This window comes from Pelecanus crispus, chromosome 5 (assembly GCF_030463565.1).
Source record: "Pelecanus crispus isolate bPelCri1 chromosome 5, bPelCri1.pri, whole genome shotgun sequence".
NCBI lineage: Eukaryota > Metazoa > Chordata > Aves > Pelecaniformes > Pelecanidae > Pelecanus > Pelecanus crispus.
The window spans coordinates 66,147,187-66,163,729 of NC_134647.1; the positions used below are offsets into that span (position 1 = coordinate 66,147,187).

The 16,543-nt window shown below is 43.5% G+C and overlaps 1 protein-coding gene across 1 annotated transcript in view; it reads left to right on the top strand.

The window, feature by feature from the left end:
• Window positions 1-8,804: 8,804 nt before the first annotated feature.
• The window catches only part of USP24 (ubiquitin specific peptidase 24), a 67,371-nt gene continuing 59,632 nt past the window's right edge, over window positions 8,805-16,543 (top strand). The window contains exon 1 of the mRNA XM_075711628.1: window positions 8,805-9,110. Coding sequence (XP_075567743.1) covers window positions 8,805-9,110 — 306 coding nt within the window. The remainder of the gene's footprint in view (window positions 9,111-16,543) is intronic.

The following is a 16,543-nucleotide window of genomic DNA, read 5'->3' on the forward strand; positions in this document are numbered from 1 at the left end:
ATAGTCAAGGATCAGTAGTTACGAATCTGGGAAACAGGCTGGGCAAGTCATATGAACCTCAGCACGCAACTGGCATCTCTGGTCCCTGCCTCATTCTCCCCACAAGCCTGGACCACATCTCACATGTTTTCCACACCAGGCTGTGGCCCTTCTCCTGCCCACGCACCAGGCAGAGCTTTTAACTTGCCAAACAGTTTTGCACAGATCACAGTGTGGGAGAGATGAGACGTTTTAAGGCATAAACAAAACAAGCCCAACCTGGCCAGTGGAGGAAAGTGATTCGTCACTATTAAACCATGTCAGGATCAGCATATCATGGTCAGGACTCCCAGTGTTAGGGATGTGTTGCAGATATGGGCTGTGCCACTTGGCTGGACCCCATTAGGAGACAAACACCTAGGTAGCCACAGCCTCCCCTGTATTGCATGACCTAGTACAGCAAACATGTCCTCCACCCCGTAGCCCAGCCAAGGCCCACCACTGAGTGTACCAATGAAACAAGTTGGATCACTGATGCGCATCACAACAGCAGGAACTGACAGCTCTGTAGGCTGTGAGATGGCATGTGAGTTTCTACCAGTGTAACCAAATCCTACAAGTCAGGAAGGTTTTGCTAGGTCATCTGATAAGCACCTTCTCCAGCAGAACCGGTTCAGATGCTGCTATTGGTCTTGCTTCCAACACTACTAGGAATTTAGCTGATTTTAAGCAAATAAGTTTAAAATTATTGTGTTGTCTCTGCTTTTGCCCATTTGTCACTGTAAAAAAACTGTAAGCCACAGAATGTGTTTTCAGTCCTGCTGCACACAGAGCACCTTTCTTTCCACTGAGGTCTCCAGCTTCGACAGAATCAACCTCAAATTAAACAAGATCCAGCCTGGCCAGCAAAAGGACACTTCCTGCTACAGGACAGGATTCATCCCTGCTCAGTAACATTAGGATTTACAGATCAGTCAGAGCCCACAGCACCAGGTGCTGTACGGGTGGAATAAACAGCCCCTGCCCCATAGTTTCTTAAAAGCAGCAGCCAGACAAATGCAACAGGGAGAAGGAAGGGAAGAATTAACCGTATCATTATATCTCCATGTAGTGTCTGATGGAAATAGTCATCTTGTAGTAAAGTGATTTCCACTATGATTATTTGAGGATTGAGGGGAACAAAAGTTTATTTCATGCTTTAGAGAAAAAGTATGGATGTACTTGTGACAGCAGTGCACAGACAGCAGAGACTGCAGCATTTGTGGACTGATGATGGCCTTGCACAATGTAATGCAGCATTAAAAAACAAGGGAAGTTGTTACTGCAGTATGGTAACAGATCAAAGGCTGGGAGCACACTAGGAGTGAAAGGAGTAGCTGATAACAGGGTACAGTAACAGAGTTGATACATGGGTGCAACTCAGCCCTGAAGCGCTTTGCTGGTGAAGATAGAGGGCCTTCAAATGAGTCACTGACAGATCAAATGCATTGGGAAAGGGACAACAGGGCTGCGCGTGCCAGCAGGCAGATGAAGCAGGAGAAATCCAAGGCTTTAGGCTCTCACAGCCTTGAAGATCCTCTTGGTATTTCTGAAAACTTAAGCCTTGTGTTTGAACCAAAGATAATCACATGCTTCCACCTCCCTGCTAGTCCCACCTGCAGATCCCTAAGCACAGCACCGAGGCCTTCCTCTAGCACAGAACAGCTGCTGCCTCCCACCCAGAGCTGAGTTTCACTTTCAGCTGCCCTTCAGTCTGCACTTAATAATCTGCATGAAATGACAGAATCTGCCCGAATGAGAAATTGACAAATCCTGTGCAAATACACCTGAAGCAATGGTAATACTAAAGAAATTCAGAAACAGAAAGAGGTTCTTCCATCACAGCCCCTCTGCCTAAACACCCCAAGATTTTTAGTCAGGATAGTGGTTTTTACCGCTCCAACCTCCAAACTCCTGCATGCGGCTGCTGGTGCCAAGCAGCTGCAGTGCTCTAGTACAAAACCCTGGCAGTAGGAACACAACTTCGGGTTTCCACGTCACTGAGAGCAAACAAGGTGGTGTTTTGATCAGGACGTAGAGGTGCCTCTTCGGAGCAGGAGAGGAGTTGTGGAGCAGTCTTTAATATAAACCAGTTTTTTGTGCTCATTTAAGCCCAGCACCACACAGGCCTGTGTTGCCGTGGAACACAGTAAAATAAAAAATAAAAGGCACCAGATCTGTAAAACAGTTTCCATTTGGTGGTTCTCTCCCTCAGCAGGCTCCTTCCTATCTATTCTGTTTCACTAATTAGAGCTTAAAAAATCCTCCAGCTTCACAGACTTGTTTCTCAAGCTTCAATGCAGAATTTAGACAATGAGAAAGTGAAGAAGCAGGTCTTGCTTTAAAGGTCAAAACCTAATTCAAAAGGAATCTGCACAGGGCAAAAAGCCAGCAAGGAGTTCCCTGTTGCTCTATCACATTGCACCATATTTCAGCCTACACCAGGGAAACGCCAACTGCTTTTGTTCCTGAATATCAGATACACGCGCACTACAGAAAACAGCCTTCACCCTCAGAGTACTGCATGTTACTACAAGCACTGTTGCCACACTGCACTGCCCTTAGCTAGACTGATGTAGTCTGTAAAATAAGTATATCCCGTCAGTGTTGGATTCATTGTACTGTTTCCTACCTGCCTAAACAGAGTCTCCGCGTTGTTCCCCTCCACAGTGTCTTGCTTGTTTGCACTGAATTCATAGTCCTATTTACAGCTCTACTGATTATCATAAGACTGCAAAGTCTGTAAATGTTGGATTGGTATCACAACAACACTCAAACACAGTCTCAGACCACATCTCCCCTCCCTAAAGCAGTGTGTTAACTTCAGTGGCTCTGTATCACAGGATCAGGGGGATCCCAGAGAAGGGATCAGCAAGCAAGGCTGGGACAATTTGAAGACAAAATAAAAGCAACCAAAGGCTACCCTGTAAAACTGCATGGTGCCTTACAGACTTGTTCAGTGTAACAAGAACACCAGAAGTTTCCATTTCAGATTGTTTCGCTTCTAAAATGTCACTGCATGAGTTTGTCCCTGCACAAACTGAGCTCTACAGTCTACTATTACGTCAAGTTTCCTCAGCTAACTTGGCTGAAAGATAGAGTGAGCATTCAAGCGCCTGCCTCTGGGTGGGTCTCTCAGGGTGCTGCTGCAGCCTGACACCAAATATCCTGTTTGTATTGTTTCCCCCCCCCCACCAGCAGCTCAGCCACGGCCACTCCAGCATCAGAAATAATTCTGTCATTGCAGTTGATCAGATACTGAACTCACATGTCAACACGTCATTTATCAAAAATGACAATACACCGTAACAAACATGGGGAGAGAAATGATCTTTAAAAGAAGTGATTTTACCTACAACCACGCACATTAAAAATGGATTAGTCATAACTGCAGGTTTTTCTCAGGGCTCTGTTCCAAATCTGATTCTATTGAATGGCTTCACTCTGCATTTCTGCATCTTCGTGCTTTCAGCTTGTTTTAAAGTTCAGCCTTAGCTTTCATTTTCCACAGCTTGTGAAGTTTGTTTCAGGAAGCATGAACAACCTCCTTGCAATTGTTTCATTTTCCAGCCCAGAGCTGTGGAGATGTGTTGTGAGACCCACAAGATGGTCTGAGTTGAAGAGCTGAAAACAAACCCATACAGTGAAGCAGAGGGGGCAGATCTGCTCAGCCCCTGGAGTCAGCTGTTCTCTCCTTTCAGTCATGTTTCCGTTAACATACTGTTCCACTCTTTTCATGCTCACGTCATGCTGCTTCCATTCAAGGGAAACTGTATGAAACTTCATGTTTGTATTCAGGCGACCAGCAGGTACTCAGCTTCTGCTGCAGAAAAAATGGTCATGGTTCAGCTCCTGTTCCTTTTGGACACTAGAATAACAATGGGGACAGAGTTGCTGGAAGAGGCGCATCAACACCACGAGATCTGTTCACCTTTCTTCTTTCCTTTTCAGCCCCAATACGGTTTGTAGCAGTTGTAAAAATGAATACATGTTGAGGAGCTAATGATACTACTCCATCCCCCTATAAGGCTTGTTAGATACCCGTCTTAAAAGCACTGTATTAGAGCTAAATATTGTAATTATGATTACTAGTGTACATGAGTGCCAGCTTGAAACCAAGGTAAACTGCCTCTTTGCAAATCACTGCTGACAGCAGGCTTTGCCTTGGCAGTTACCCGAGTACAAATCTTTCTAGCTGGCCAAAAGCTGCGAAGGCAGCAAAAACTCCTACCGTAGACAAAGTCTAAAAGTATATTGCATGAATCTGTCAGCTGGTGCTCATTAATAGACTCACACACTTCTGTCTGCTAAAATCTTTGTTTTGTGTGCAGCTGCATAGCTACCTGGAGGAGTCAAATGCATTTTGTTATTTGTCCATTGCAACTGTACTTTTCAGGGGGTTTACACAGTTCTTCACTACACAAATGCTTGTAACCTTCTGCTAAAGGCAACCAAACATGATTCATCAGTATCTACCGATAAGAAATGTGATTTTTGATAATTCAGGGAGATTTGCGCTATCTGGTCCCCAAGGCACTTTCTTAAATCCCACCTATTACATTTAGCTATAAATAACACAGAAGCAGGAAACTGGAAGAGACTGGGTGGGACAAGAAATAAAAGGAAGGAAGGAAAGATAAAGTCATTCCAGAAAACCTACATTAATTCTTTGTAACACCATAGAAAAACTGATTCCTACAATATCTCAGATACGCCTTCTTCAGGTAGTAGAGTTCCTCTGTCCCAGTGGCCAGCTACACTAAAAAGCAAGCAGTGCCTTGCCCACCGAAACCGTAAGATGAGGGAAACCTTTGTAAACATGTTCCTCTCATCAGTGTTTGGTATGTTTAGGGGTACAGAGACAGGATATTTCTCAGCAGCAAGTTACCTTCTTGTCTCCATTGGGTAATGAGATTTCCTGTAAGACAATGCCATTTGCTTTGCTGCCTCTTTCCAAGCCTACAAAAAACCCTTTATGCTGCAGCCTGTGGAAAGTGTTTCTCTTCATCTGGCAGATAGGACAGAAGCCTCTTCTTATCATGAGATCCAGCTATATTGGGTGCCTAATCCCAAACCATTAACTTCAGTAAGAAGAAGAGTGTTCTTCCCTTCCAAACAAAGGAGCTGGATTTCATACAGACTCACACACATTCCTCATTTATGCAACAACTGCAAAGGAATTTCTTCTAGCTACTGTAACTCCAGTTTTCATACAGTTCCTTCTGATTTTATGTACCATATAGTGGTGAAGCCCTGTAATTAAATTTTGTCCTGATTTCCCATATTTAGTCATTATTTATAAAAGATTGATGAACAGGAAGTTTTAGCTCGTACTAAGCTTCCCTTGGTAATATATTCATATGGTACTTCTAACAAAATACGAGAAAGATGCTTTTTTATCCTGAGTAGACACATACATGAAATTAAAGATTTGGCGGCAACATAACAAATGTTACATCCCCTTCTATCAAAGTCTCTAAGTATATATGTAACAATTGTGGCTGGGAAGGTACAACAAAGAGGGAAACAAAATCAGGGTAGCAAAGGACGTTTTCTAATTACATCTGAAATTTTGGTTGGCATTCTGCAACAGCTATAAACAACAAGAGAAATCTTCAAGTTCAACAAGCCAGACAGTCACCTCTTAGTTTGGCTGCGTGTGTATGTTCCACCAGAACGATACAGCTGTTTCTCTTTGAGGGAAAACACTGCATTTGCTGTTTAAATAGTGAGTGAGCTGTAAACACAAGACTGGCTTTAAAACAGGCTTATGAAGAAAAGCATAAAAGCATATTCAGTTAAAAAGACAAATTAACTGAACACTCCTACTGTAACATCTCTGCAGAAGTCATTGCAATTCTCCATCAAACTCTATTTTTAGGCTACCCAGCAACACCATGGTCAACCCAAACAGCCAGGTTCGATGTCACAGCACAATCACTTACCAAAACAGTAGTTTCTGTTCCAAAATGTCTCTTTTCTGTAACACAGGGGTTCCTCATGGCCAGACATGCTGCAGGATACACATATGATGCATTCTGTAGAAAGTAACTACCTTCCATAAAGTAACATGGTCAAATAACTAGTAAATGTGTGTTATATCAAACTGGCAACTACACAGGCACAAACTCCAAGTTATCCAAAGGCAGATCTTGAGGATATTTGCTCCCCACTTCAATTTCTTTTTTTGCCTTGTCTCTCTGCACCTCCTGGTGCCCCATCAGGAAAGACTCATTCGCTGCTTTTCTTGTTCTCAGACAAGTTTGCTGTGCTTCTCCCTGCAACTTTTCTTGAAGTGACAATGAATGAAATACATTTGCAAACTGGGACTTCCAGGCTGAATAACTTCTAGAAAAAGATGCACCCATTCCTTCACTAAGCTGGAATGTACAATCTTGTCCTTTAAGTAGTCTCAAGAGAGATGCTGTCAGGGAAGTCTGTAAAAACTAATTTTAGGATGAGTACACCTCACTGTCAGTTATGTCAAGCTGCTGTGTCCAATTGTTACCCTTACATGTTGGCAAATTCAAATTCCCTTCAAATTTCCTTCAAGACAGCTGGGCTATAGAGCATAGGTAACTTAACTGTAAAGCATTCTCTTCTTTCTTAGTCACCTGGGATTACAATCAGTTCTTCCATTACTTTTGGTATGTTTTCATTAGTTAGCTCAGCGCAAATTTACAGGAGCACTTCCTTGAAATAAATCTGAAAGCAATAATGACATCTAATAAAAGATATTACTTTTTCCTACAAACTTTTCTTCAATGAGTAGGGGAAAATGATGCCAACTGACTTCATCAGGCTGTGAGGATTAAATCATTATTTATAACATGCTTCAAAAATGAGAAAGTGTAATTTAAATGTTGGTCATGTGAGCAAGCAGTGAGTCAATATTCAGCATATTAACTGAATGCATTTGAAGTGCTGGAATTTTTCTGAAGCCTGCCAAGCTTGAGCCATAACAGTTTCTTTTATAACTGGAGATCAGCACAAATGAAAGACCTTCCTTAGATCCAGAAGCTTAAGTTCAGAGTCATATACACTTTACCTCCATTCCACTTAATGGCAGCCTACAGGAAAAAAAATCAGAGATGAATGAGCAAGATGAAGGAGTCATGATTACCTTTTGGGTCAGTATACAAGGAATATGAGACCACTGGTGGCATACTGCAATCTAAAAATTAATTCAAAACCTTGCCAATCCAACACACTGATCCATCAGTTTGTCACTTTCTACAGACAAACTCAGTAGCAGACAGACACTGAGCTCTGAAAGTTCATGTAGGTTAGACACCTAAATATTGTTTGTGTGCCCTACACTTGAAAGTTTCCTTTACACTGAATGTGATTTGTTTCTAAGACTTCAGACAGCTGTTTCTAGATTCCTAACCCCCGTGCTTTCAGTGATATTGGCCACTGTTAACACAAAACAGTTTGCCAGCCAACATGAGCCTCCAAAGACAAACGTATATATGCAGATACCAACACTGATCCTGACGAATCTATTACCTTTTTCCTCCTTCGTTCCTCTTCTCTGGACATAGAAAACACATCACTAAAACACAGTGATAAATTTTGCCTGGGAGATTGCCAGGAGATCCAGATCTACTGACTTCTGTGCAGTACCAGAGTTCACTAAGTGTGTCTAAGAAACATATACAACTTATTTTCTGCTTTGGGCACTAGCAATTTTGAAAGTTTTTTTGCTATCGGATTGCACTTTACTTCATTTTGTATGGATTTGCATCTCTGTTTGCTATATCGAAGCACTTGAAGAACACATTTCTACAGAGAAATAAGCTGGAAGCTGGCAGTGACAGCAGCGCTCCGCCTGCGGTTAGATAGTAACTTCTCGGTGTGCCTCTGGAAGCCACATCCTCCACTCGGGCATGCCCAAAACACCGCCGCTTACCTCCTCCGGCCCAGGACTTGCTGTCCAGCTGCCACCCACAAGTGCAGGCAGGGCAGGAGCTTTCGGCAGGGGCCAGGACTTCGTTTCGCCTTAAATCCGACCCTCATCACCTCAGAGGACACCTGCCTACCGCCTGCCCGAGTAGCTCCCCGTCCCCAGGCACCCAGGCCGTGCGCCAGCCCCTGCCCGCTTTCCCGCCTTGCCTAGCCCCCCCCCCCCCCCCCCCCCCCCGTGGGCCTGTTCGTGTTTCGCTGTGAAAGCCCAGCCACCGCCCCGCCCGCCGTGCCCCTGCGGGATTTATTCACAGTAAGAGCCGTAATTAAAGGAAGAACTACCGGCAGCGAGCAGGAGGCCGGCCGCGCAGCCTGCGCCCGGCAGCCCGGCCCCCGCTAGGCGGGCTCCGCCGCACAGGGCGGCCCGGCTGCTGAGGCACCGCCAGGCCGCAGCGAGGCCCGAGCCGGGCCGGGGTCCCGCTCCCCTGGCAACGCCGCTCCCCTCACGTGACATAGCCGGACACGCCCGGCCGCCCCTGTTGCTATGGCGACAGCCGCTCCCTCGCACCCCCCCCCCCCCGCCAGCCCATTCGCGCCCGCGCTGCGCCTCCCCCACCACGTGACGCGGGCCCGGCGTGCGCTCCCCAGCCGGGCTTCGCCGCCGCTTCCGGGCTGAGGGCGGGGCGGAGGGGCCGCGTGTGTGAGGGCGCGCGCGGGGGGGCGGGGGCGGCCGCCGCGGCGGCGGCGGAGGGGAGAGGCGCTCCCGTCAACATGGCGGCGCGCGGGGCGGGCAGCGCCTGAGCCCGGCGCCCCTCGGTTCCTGGCCCCCTCCTCCCCCCTCTCCCCCGGCCCGGCCCGGCGCGGCCCGGCGCGGCGCGGCCATGGAGAGCGAGGAGGAGCAGCACATGACCACGCTGCTCTGCATGGGCTTCTCGGACGCGGCCGCCATCCGCAAGGCCCTGCGCCTGGCCAAGAACGACATCAACGAGGCCGTGGCGCTGCTCACCAACGAGCGGCCCGGCCTCCACTACGGTGGCTACGAGCCCATGGAGAGCGGGCAGGGGCCGCCGGGCGGGCACGGCTCCCCCGCCGGCGGGCAGGGACCCCGCGGCGGCGACGGGGACGGCGGCGGCGGAGGCGGCGGCTTCGACCCGCCGCCCGCCTACCACGAAGTGGTGGAGACCGAGGTGAGCTGCGGCCTGCCCCGGGCGGGCCGCCCCGGGGCCGGCCTCCTGTCAGCGCCGGCCTCCCCGCGGGGCGAGTGGAAGCTCCCCGGGAGCCTCCCCGCTGCGGGGGTGCCGGCGGGCAGGCGTCGTCCCGGGGCGCGGGTGCGGCGGGAGGGTGCCCCGGGGAGCCGCCGCTCCCCGCGGGGTTGGCCCCGCCGGCCCCCGGGCCGGGGCGGCGTGCCCGGGGCCTCTCTTCCCACCGCCTTCCCGCCTCGCCGGCTTGCTCCCGCTCGGTGCCGGGGAGTGCGCGCCGTGGCTCTTCGTTGCGATCGCTGCAAGGTGAAGAGCACCCGGGCTGTTCCCTTGGCATTCTAGGAATGTGTGGCTACCGTAGAATTATTTTTTTTTCTCCCCCTCTTGTGCTTTCTTGCATAATCGGAGTGACTAATGACTGTCTAATTTTTTTTAACTGTTTGCACAATGTGAAGGAAAGTGCAGTCTGGGTATTACTTTGCGTACAGTTTTATTTGGATAAGCTAAGCATAAATTCTGAAATAGGAACGCAGTGAGTTCTGATATTTTCAGAATAAAGGTTTTAACTCGTAACTTAAATTATAACTGTTCTAAAACGGACCTGAAGTAGATAGAAGTGCTGGAGAATGCCAGCCTTTCCTAGTTTCTCTCCTTCCTCCTTTTCTGCCTCTTTCTTGTCTCTCTTCCATCCTCTTCCAGAACTCTGAACTCCTCAGCCAGCAGACATGCTCATGGTGCTTTCCCTGCTGCCTGGAACAGTCTTGTAGCACTTAATGTAAAGCCTTCTCCTCCTCCAGGTCTTTTTTCCAAAACTCCCCACAGTGCTCATATGAAAAGAACTAATTAATAGTGTCCAGACTATGGAACTCGTGGGGATCAGAATGGAAGAACAGCTCTGCTGTGCGGTACCAAAGGGCCACCTTGCGTAGTGTCTGTCTCAAGAAGTAGTCAATAGCAGATGCCTAAGCACGAGTAAAACCAGGGAAACTCATGTACCCTCCCAGGCTTCAGTGAACAGTATCCTGGGATGTCCTGCACCACAAGTGGTATCCTTCTGCGTACTTGTGTGTATGTATCTATAAATACATATATATATGAAGGATACATGCACATACCTTCTTGTGTATAGCTACCCTTGCACAGATCATCTGTATCCAAAGCCTTGGTATATTGAAGTCTAGTCTTGCAGAATAAAGATACATGATCCTGTTCACTGAATTAACTGGGTTAGATCGTAAGATCATATAAGATGATGATGCATGCCTGTGGAGTAAGGTGATCTGTGGGACGGCACATGTGCTGTGCAGAAGAGGAGTCCCTGTTTAACTGCACTGATGGAAGAAATAGGGAACTGGTTTCTAACCTTTTCTTTGAAGGGGTGGGAGTGAATGAGGGTTCTGCTTGTTTGCATTCAGATCTCTGTAGCCACCAAGAGTTGTCATCTGATTTTCCTATCAGATATAGTTATGGTTGGGACAATCTGGGTTGTCAGGGTGACATTTCAAGAGAAGCTGTCAGTGTAAACTTCAGAGAAGTGCTTTTTTTTCCCCACTCCTGTTCCTGTTATAAATGACACTTTGACAACTCTGACTAAGAGGATTTTTTCCCCCTATTATTTCAGCTTGCGTGTCGGACCAAACTTACTTACACTTTATAGTTTCCTTTGCCACTTATGTTCTTGTTTGCTTTGACTTGTGTTCTTGTTAACCCACAGGAGGGAAACCAGACCATTTCAATGTAGGCAAATGACTGCACAAAGTAGGCATTTCAGAAGGATTGCAGTATCTTGCTACATGAAACTTTATATAAATTCAGGCCTCAGTTTAGTAATTGGATTAATTTGCATATGAGCATCTGTCAACTCCTGCACATGTATGCAAACCAATATTTTTGTAATATGAGTTACACCTGTAAAAATCTTAAGACTTGGGATTGTTGCCTGTGCTTATTTGTCTAATATTGCAGTACAACATAGCAGCTTTTGACATATATTTTATAAAAGGGGGAAAATGTTATATGATCAGGTCTTGTGGTTTTTATTCTTCAAATATAATCTCAAACTACATTTAATAAGCTACAGCTATTATTTAAATGGCTAATCAGTAAGTAGTTTTCCATTTAACACAAGCTTATGGCATATGAAACTGTACAGAAAGCCATTGCACAAATAGCTGTATTATTCATTGTGGTCATATATGTTATGTTGAAACATATTGTACCCCATACTATCTTGTGGTAATTCAGATATTATTTCTGGTTTTCTTCCTCTCAGTATCATCTCTCTTTCTAACAGCTCTTAGAGTGTGTATTCCTCATTCTCATCCTAATACCAGATTTAACTTTTATTTAGTGTGGAGGTAGTGGTATGTTAGATTTTTGGTTTGATTTTTGGGTTTTATATATCAGCAATGTACATGAACATATAAATCAAAAGAGCACAATTATTAGAAATCTTATCCTAAATAAAAATTTTCTGGTCTAGTAATCTTCTTCATGAACAAAAGTTAGGATTAGATTTTTTTTTTTTAATTTAAAAATAACAAGAAAGCTTTAGTCATTCTCCAAGACGTGTGTAACAGGTCTATACTTTATATTTACATTCTTTTTTTGGCTGAGTACAGTTTACCTTACATACAAGAATAGATTTATGAATGATTAAACACTTTACGTTTTCCCTAATGAGTAATGAATCCATTATGTTTGCATATGGTTTTTTGGTTTCTATTACATAATGTTAGAATCTGTTCTGTTCAGTAAGCATGTTGATCAAAGAAAGGCTTGTCTGTTGGTTTTCTTTGAGAACAGCACAGCAAGCAGGTACTTACCATACTAGTAAAACCAGCGTGAATCCTCTTGCAGTGGTCCAGACTGCTGGTCTTCGGGGTGTCTACAAGTGTCACAGAAGCCTGAATTTGGGATAACTGGCCCAGAAGCAAGACAGCTGCTGTGAGCTGGTCTGACATGTGCTCTGTGCTTTCTGTGTGAGACTTGAGATGAAGACATACGTAAATTCATTTTCGTGAGGGCTAAAACTTCAGTTTCAGCAGGCTAATGTCTTCCAAAGAACATACAGTTGATTCAATTTTAAGTTAACACCTGTGGTGCGCCTCTGGCATTGATGCTGTTAGCATGGCCATGCTTAACTCATTAAAAGAAAAAGGCCAGACAAACTTGGAAGTACAGAGGGGACTTTGCATTCATTTGTGCAGTCTTCCTGAAATGTCAGGAAGTTCAACTTCAGGTTTACAGTTAGTTTGAAGTTTTGCCCTGTGTAGTGCCAAACCACTTTGACAGGCTGAGATCACCTGCTTTTACAAGAGGTAACTTTGCCTGTTTGACATAACTTCTATGTTTATGTCTGTCTGCTGAAGTAAATCTGGTAAGTGCATTTTGGCAAGAATCTGGGATTTCTGTCTTTATTCCTTAGCCAATGTACAGATTTTTACAGTATGCTTCTTTACAGGGCGGGGGGAAGGATGATATACTCATCTTTTCATACGACTGACAGATAAGCTGTTTTATGAACTGCTGCTAAATCCTTAGAAATTAAGATAAGACTATAAATGAATGTGAGGACAATGTCTGTCAGTGTGTCCATGAATAGCCATGAGTGCCGCAAGTGCTGACTTTGATGAGTTGGGGAGGAATGGGGTGGAGAAGACAGGCCAAATGAATGTGGGGATCGTGACCAGAGAACCTAAAATTGCGGTAAAGGGTAGGAACCTACCTACACTAAAAATATTGAACATATAACAATGGTTTGTATAACCTTTATTAAAATAATCTTGATTTGTTCTTAAACACCTTGTGAGAGTCATTACTATGACCTTTTGGGTAAATTGTGATTAACGGATTATATTACCTTCTAGCTGTTCCTGTCTCTTATAGCATGTGCTCTTTTGATTTTTCTTTTTTTTTTTTTAGTTGAACTGGATCAAAAGCTCATATACACCAGATTTTACTAGATAAGGTTTATAATAAAACTTGTCCAAGATTGCTTTTGAGGTGCTGTTTGATTTCAAGAGAAGGGGGTTTTGTGAAAGAAACAGGCCAGCGACTGTAATGAGTAACAACAGTGCCAGCAACATTCTTGCTAGTCATGCTGCAGAACTGTTGTGTTTAAAACCCTATCCCTCCTCATTATTAGAGCTCAGTACTGAAAGCAGTTCTGCCACAGATGTGCTGCGTCACGGTGGGTGTGTAACTTAACCTCTGCTTTAGCTTTTAGTGTGTAAAATGAGGATAATGGTGTGTGCTTTATTAGGAGTATCACGGACGTCAGGCTTGTGAAGTTCTTTGATCCTTGAATGGAAAGAGCTGTATTTATTTAAAGAGGAAAACGGTATTTAACCTTCAAGTGAATGAGATGGATTTCATGCTACAATCTTATAAATTTAAAGTCAGTCTCCTGTCTTTTAAGTAGTGTTGAGCTTTGCAAAAGTGCATATTTCTGGCATTCTTATGTGGAAGTTTTACAGTGTGGCTTGTCTAGGAATTGGCCTTGTAAAACAATTAAGCAATTAAATAAAGCTCTGTGGTGGATTCTGGCATTGAGTCCCTGGCTGGATGCCATCAGAATGTCAAATGGAATTAGTATTTTAGCACTCCTGGTTTTCAGCATCACCGTTTTCAAAAATTAGTGGCCCTGGTGTAGAACGTCTTTTTAGATTCTGGTTATGTTAATGCTTTCTTGGATTTTGAAAGAAACCCTGGGTTTCATTCTTGGTAATAACACAGACTAATAGAGATGCTACATGAAATTATGGAAAATAGGGGTAATACTGAGAGTTGCAGTTGGTTAATTTTAAACGTAAGCTTTGTTTCTCATAACTTATAAACTCATTATCATGCAATGTGATTGTTAGAGTAATCTTCGGATTCAGACAAGCACTTCATAATTACTGGTTCGTCAGTGGAGGTAGGAGTCAGCTCTGTATAGCCAACTTCTCAGCTGGGCAGGAAGTGTCTTTCATATAATGTTCTCTGGAGGCATTTTCTGGTCATCTTCCCAGTTTACAGTGCTATTCTGTGGCAGCTGTTTAATAAGGAAGTGAAATACTGAGGAAGAATGAGAATAAAAACAAATTAGCCAGTGTTAGAAGTTAATTCCAGCAAATCATTGGGATTGCTTTTGGATTAAGGAACAGTAGCTCTTTGTATGAGGAGGGCAAAGATGGAAAGGAAGTGCCTGTTTCTTTTGTACGCTCTTATTTTGAAAAAAACACGTATTTGTGCTGCCCTAGGAATAGTCTTTGGTATGTATGTTTCAGTTATGCTTCATGGGCCAAATTAAAATTAATCAAAAAGTCAATGTGCTCCATGTTTCTTGCCACTTGATCTTCCTGCTCATTACAGCAGTTCTGGCTTTCTCTTGTTCAGATGCCCAGCAGAGCAGTCTTGAGAGGCATTTAAAGGTTTTTTTTATGTTAGTTAATCACAATTTTGTAATTACACATTGTAGAACTTGATTTCAAAGACATTGTCAGCTGCTTTGTCGGTTCTAGTTTGTGTCTCACATACATCAGTATGTACCCGTAGAACAGAAGTACAGATGAGTGTTTAGCAGTGTTACTGAATTAATTCTCCCTTCCAGAGCTTGACCTTTGGTTGCTAAAATGTTATAATAAATACTTTATCTAGTGTTTCTGCAGCACTTCTCTATTAATGCCTGGTGTTTTGGCAAAGGGAGATAGAAGTATTGACTTAATTTTAAGTACTGAAATGCTAAGCATTTGTGATTCATTGTTTTATTGTATTAAAGCACAATGTTTATCTGATACCACACAAAGTTATTTTGAGTTATTTGGAAATAAGCATGGGGTTTTGTGCTTATGAAAACTCAGGGGTTGGGAGGAATAATGGTATCAACTCAGAGTCTGGCTGTTTGTAGTTACGCTAATGGAGTAAGTTTTTTAAATATATCCACAGACAATACTGAAAACACATGCAAGATAAGTGTGTTTTCCTTGGTTCCTTATGAATGGCATTCTCAACAGTGCTTTCCGTGACCTCTCCCTGGCCTACAACTAGTTATCAAACTTTAAAATACATTGCCAAAAGTGGTTGTAACAAATCTGTCTCAGATTCCACTAAATACTGTGGTAATAGAAGTATAAAAGGGCAAAGGTGTTCCTCTTTCTTAAGTTAAATGAATCTTTTAATTCAAATGTGGTCTTTATAGAGCTTCAATTATTTAGTTTTGCTGTGATGCTTAGTACTGTGTTTATCTCTGAACAACTAGGCACGTATATTGGGGAATATTGCTTAGTAACATGGCACCATCACCCTGGAAATCAGGGAGACCAGTGCAAGCAATGCTTTTAGAAAATGCTAGTTAATTTCTAGCTTTGCTGAATTTATTTTTATTTTCAAATTAATGTTGTGTTCTTATTCCCAGTCTTACACAGTTCTTGGTTGTGAGAGATGGGGGGGAAGGGGAGGAGCCATGGGGTTTTTGTAAGGGATTGTAACAAATCAACCACAACTACTAAGAAGGGTCTCATCTAACCATGCATTCTTGATAGTGCACTTGTACTACTCTCAGTTAAGGTCAGTGTCCAAAACTTTCTGCGAGAACATTCACTAAATAAATCAGAATTTTCTTAGGATGTTTTTATGGTGAGGTGAGAGTCCAAATCTGCTTCACTTAGGTGAAGTCTGTAACCTAGGATTTATTTTCCTTTAGTGGTAGACTGGTATCGTTCCTTTGTATTAACATGATGAAATACTAATATTTTTTCTTATGACAAGACTACGTTAGCTTATATAAAGTAGTGCATAGTAAAAATTTAAAGAGCTCAATTTCTATGTAAAAAGAATAAAACATCCGTATATTTCCCCAATGAGCTTACTTTCTCTTAGCAGAACATAAATAACAAAAAGCATTCTTATCTGTCGCTGTACTCCAGCAGTTTTGCATACAGGTATTTTCTTGTGGATGAAAATGCAAGGGCAAGATGCTGTATCTGTTTAGGACTTAAAAACAGTTGAAAACTGTTACTACACTATACAAATAAGTGTCTGTTCATCAGTAAAACATTTAGGAAATCACAGTGGGTTTTCTTATGGCCAAATAAGAAACATAGGTGGAAATTCCATATATGACACCATTTTCTGAGGCTTGCTAATATTGTCATATTCATAAAAGGATACCAAGCTTGCTCTTAGCAATGTGGGTTGAATGAGTTTGATCTGATGGCAAGAACAGGCAACTGGGAAATGCTTTTCAATTTTGTTCCCACATCTGCCACTTAACATGAGTTTAAAGAAGTTCTTTAAGCTCCTGAAGCACCACTTTATAAAAAGCAAGTCGGTTACAGGTATGAAAATGTAACAGTTTTTTTAAATGTTCAATACCTCATGCTTAGTGTGTTCAAGTGTAAGTGCAAGGTGGTAGCTTTGATTTTGTTTGAAAGCCTTTT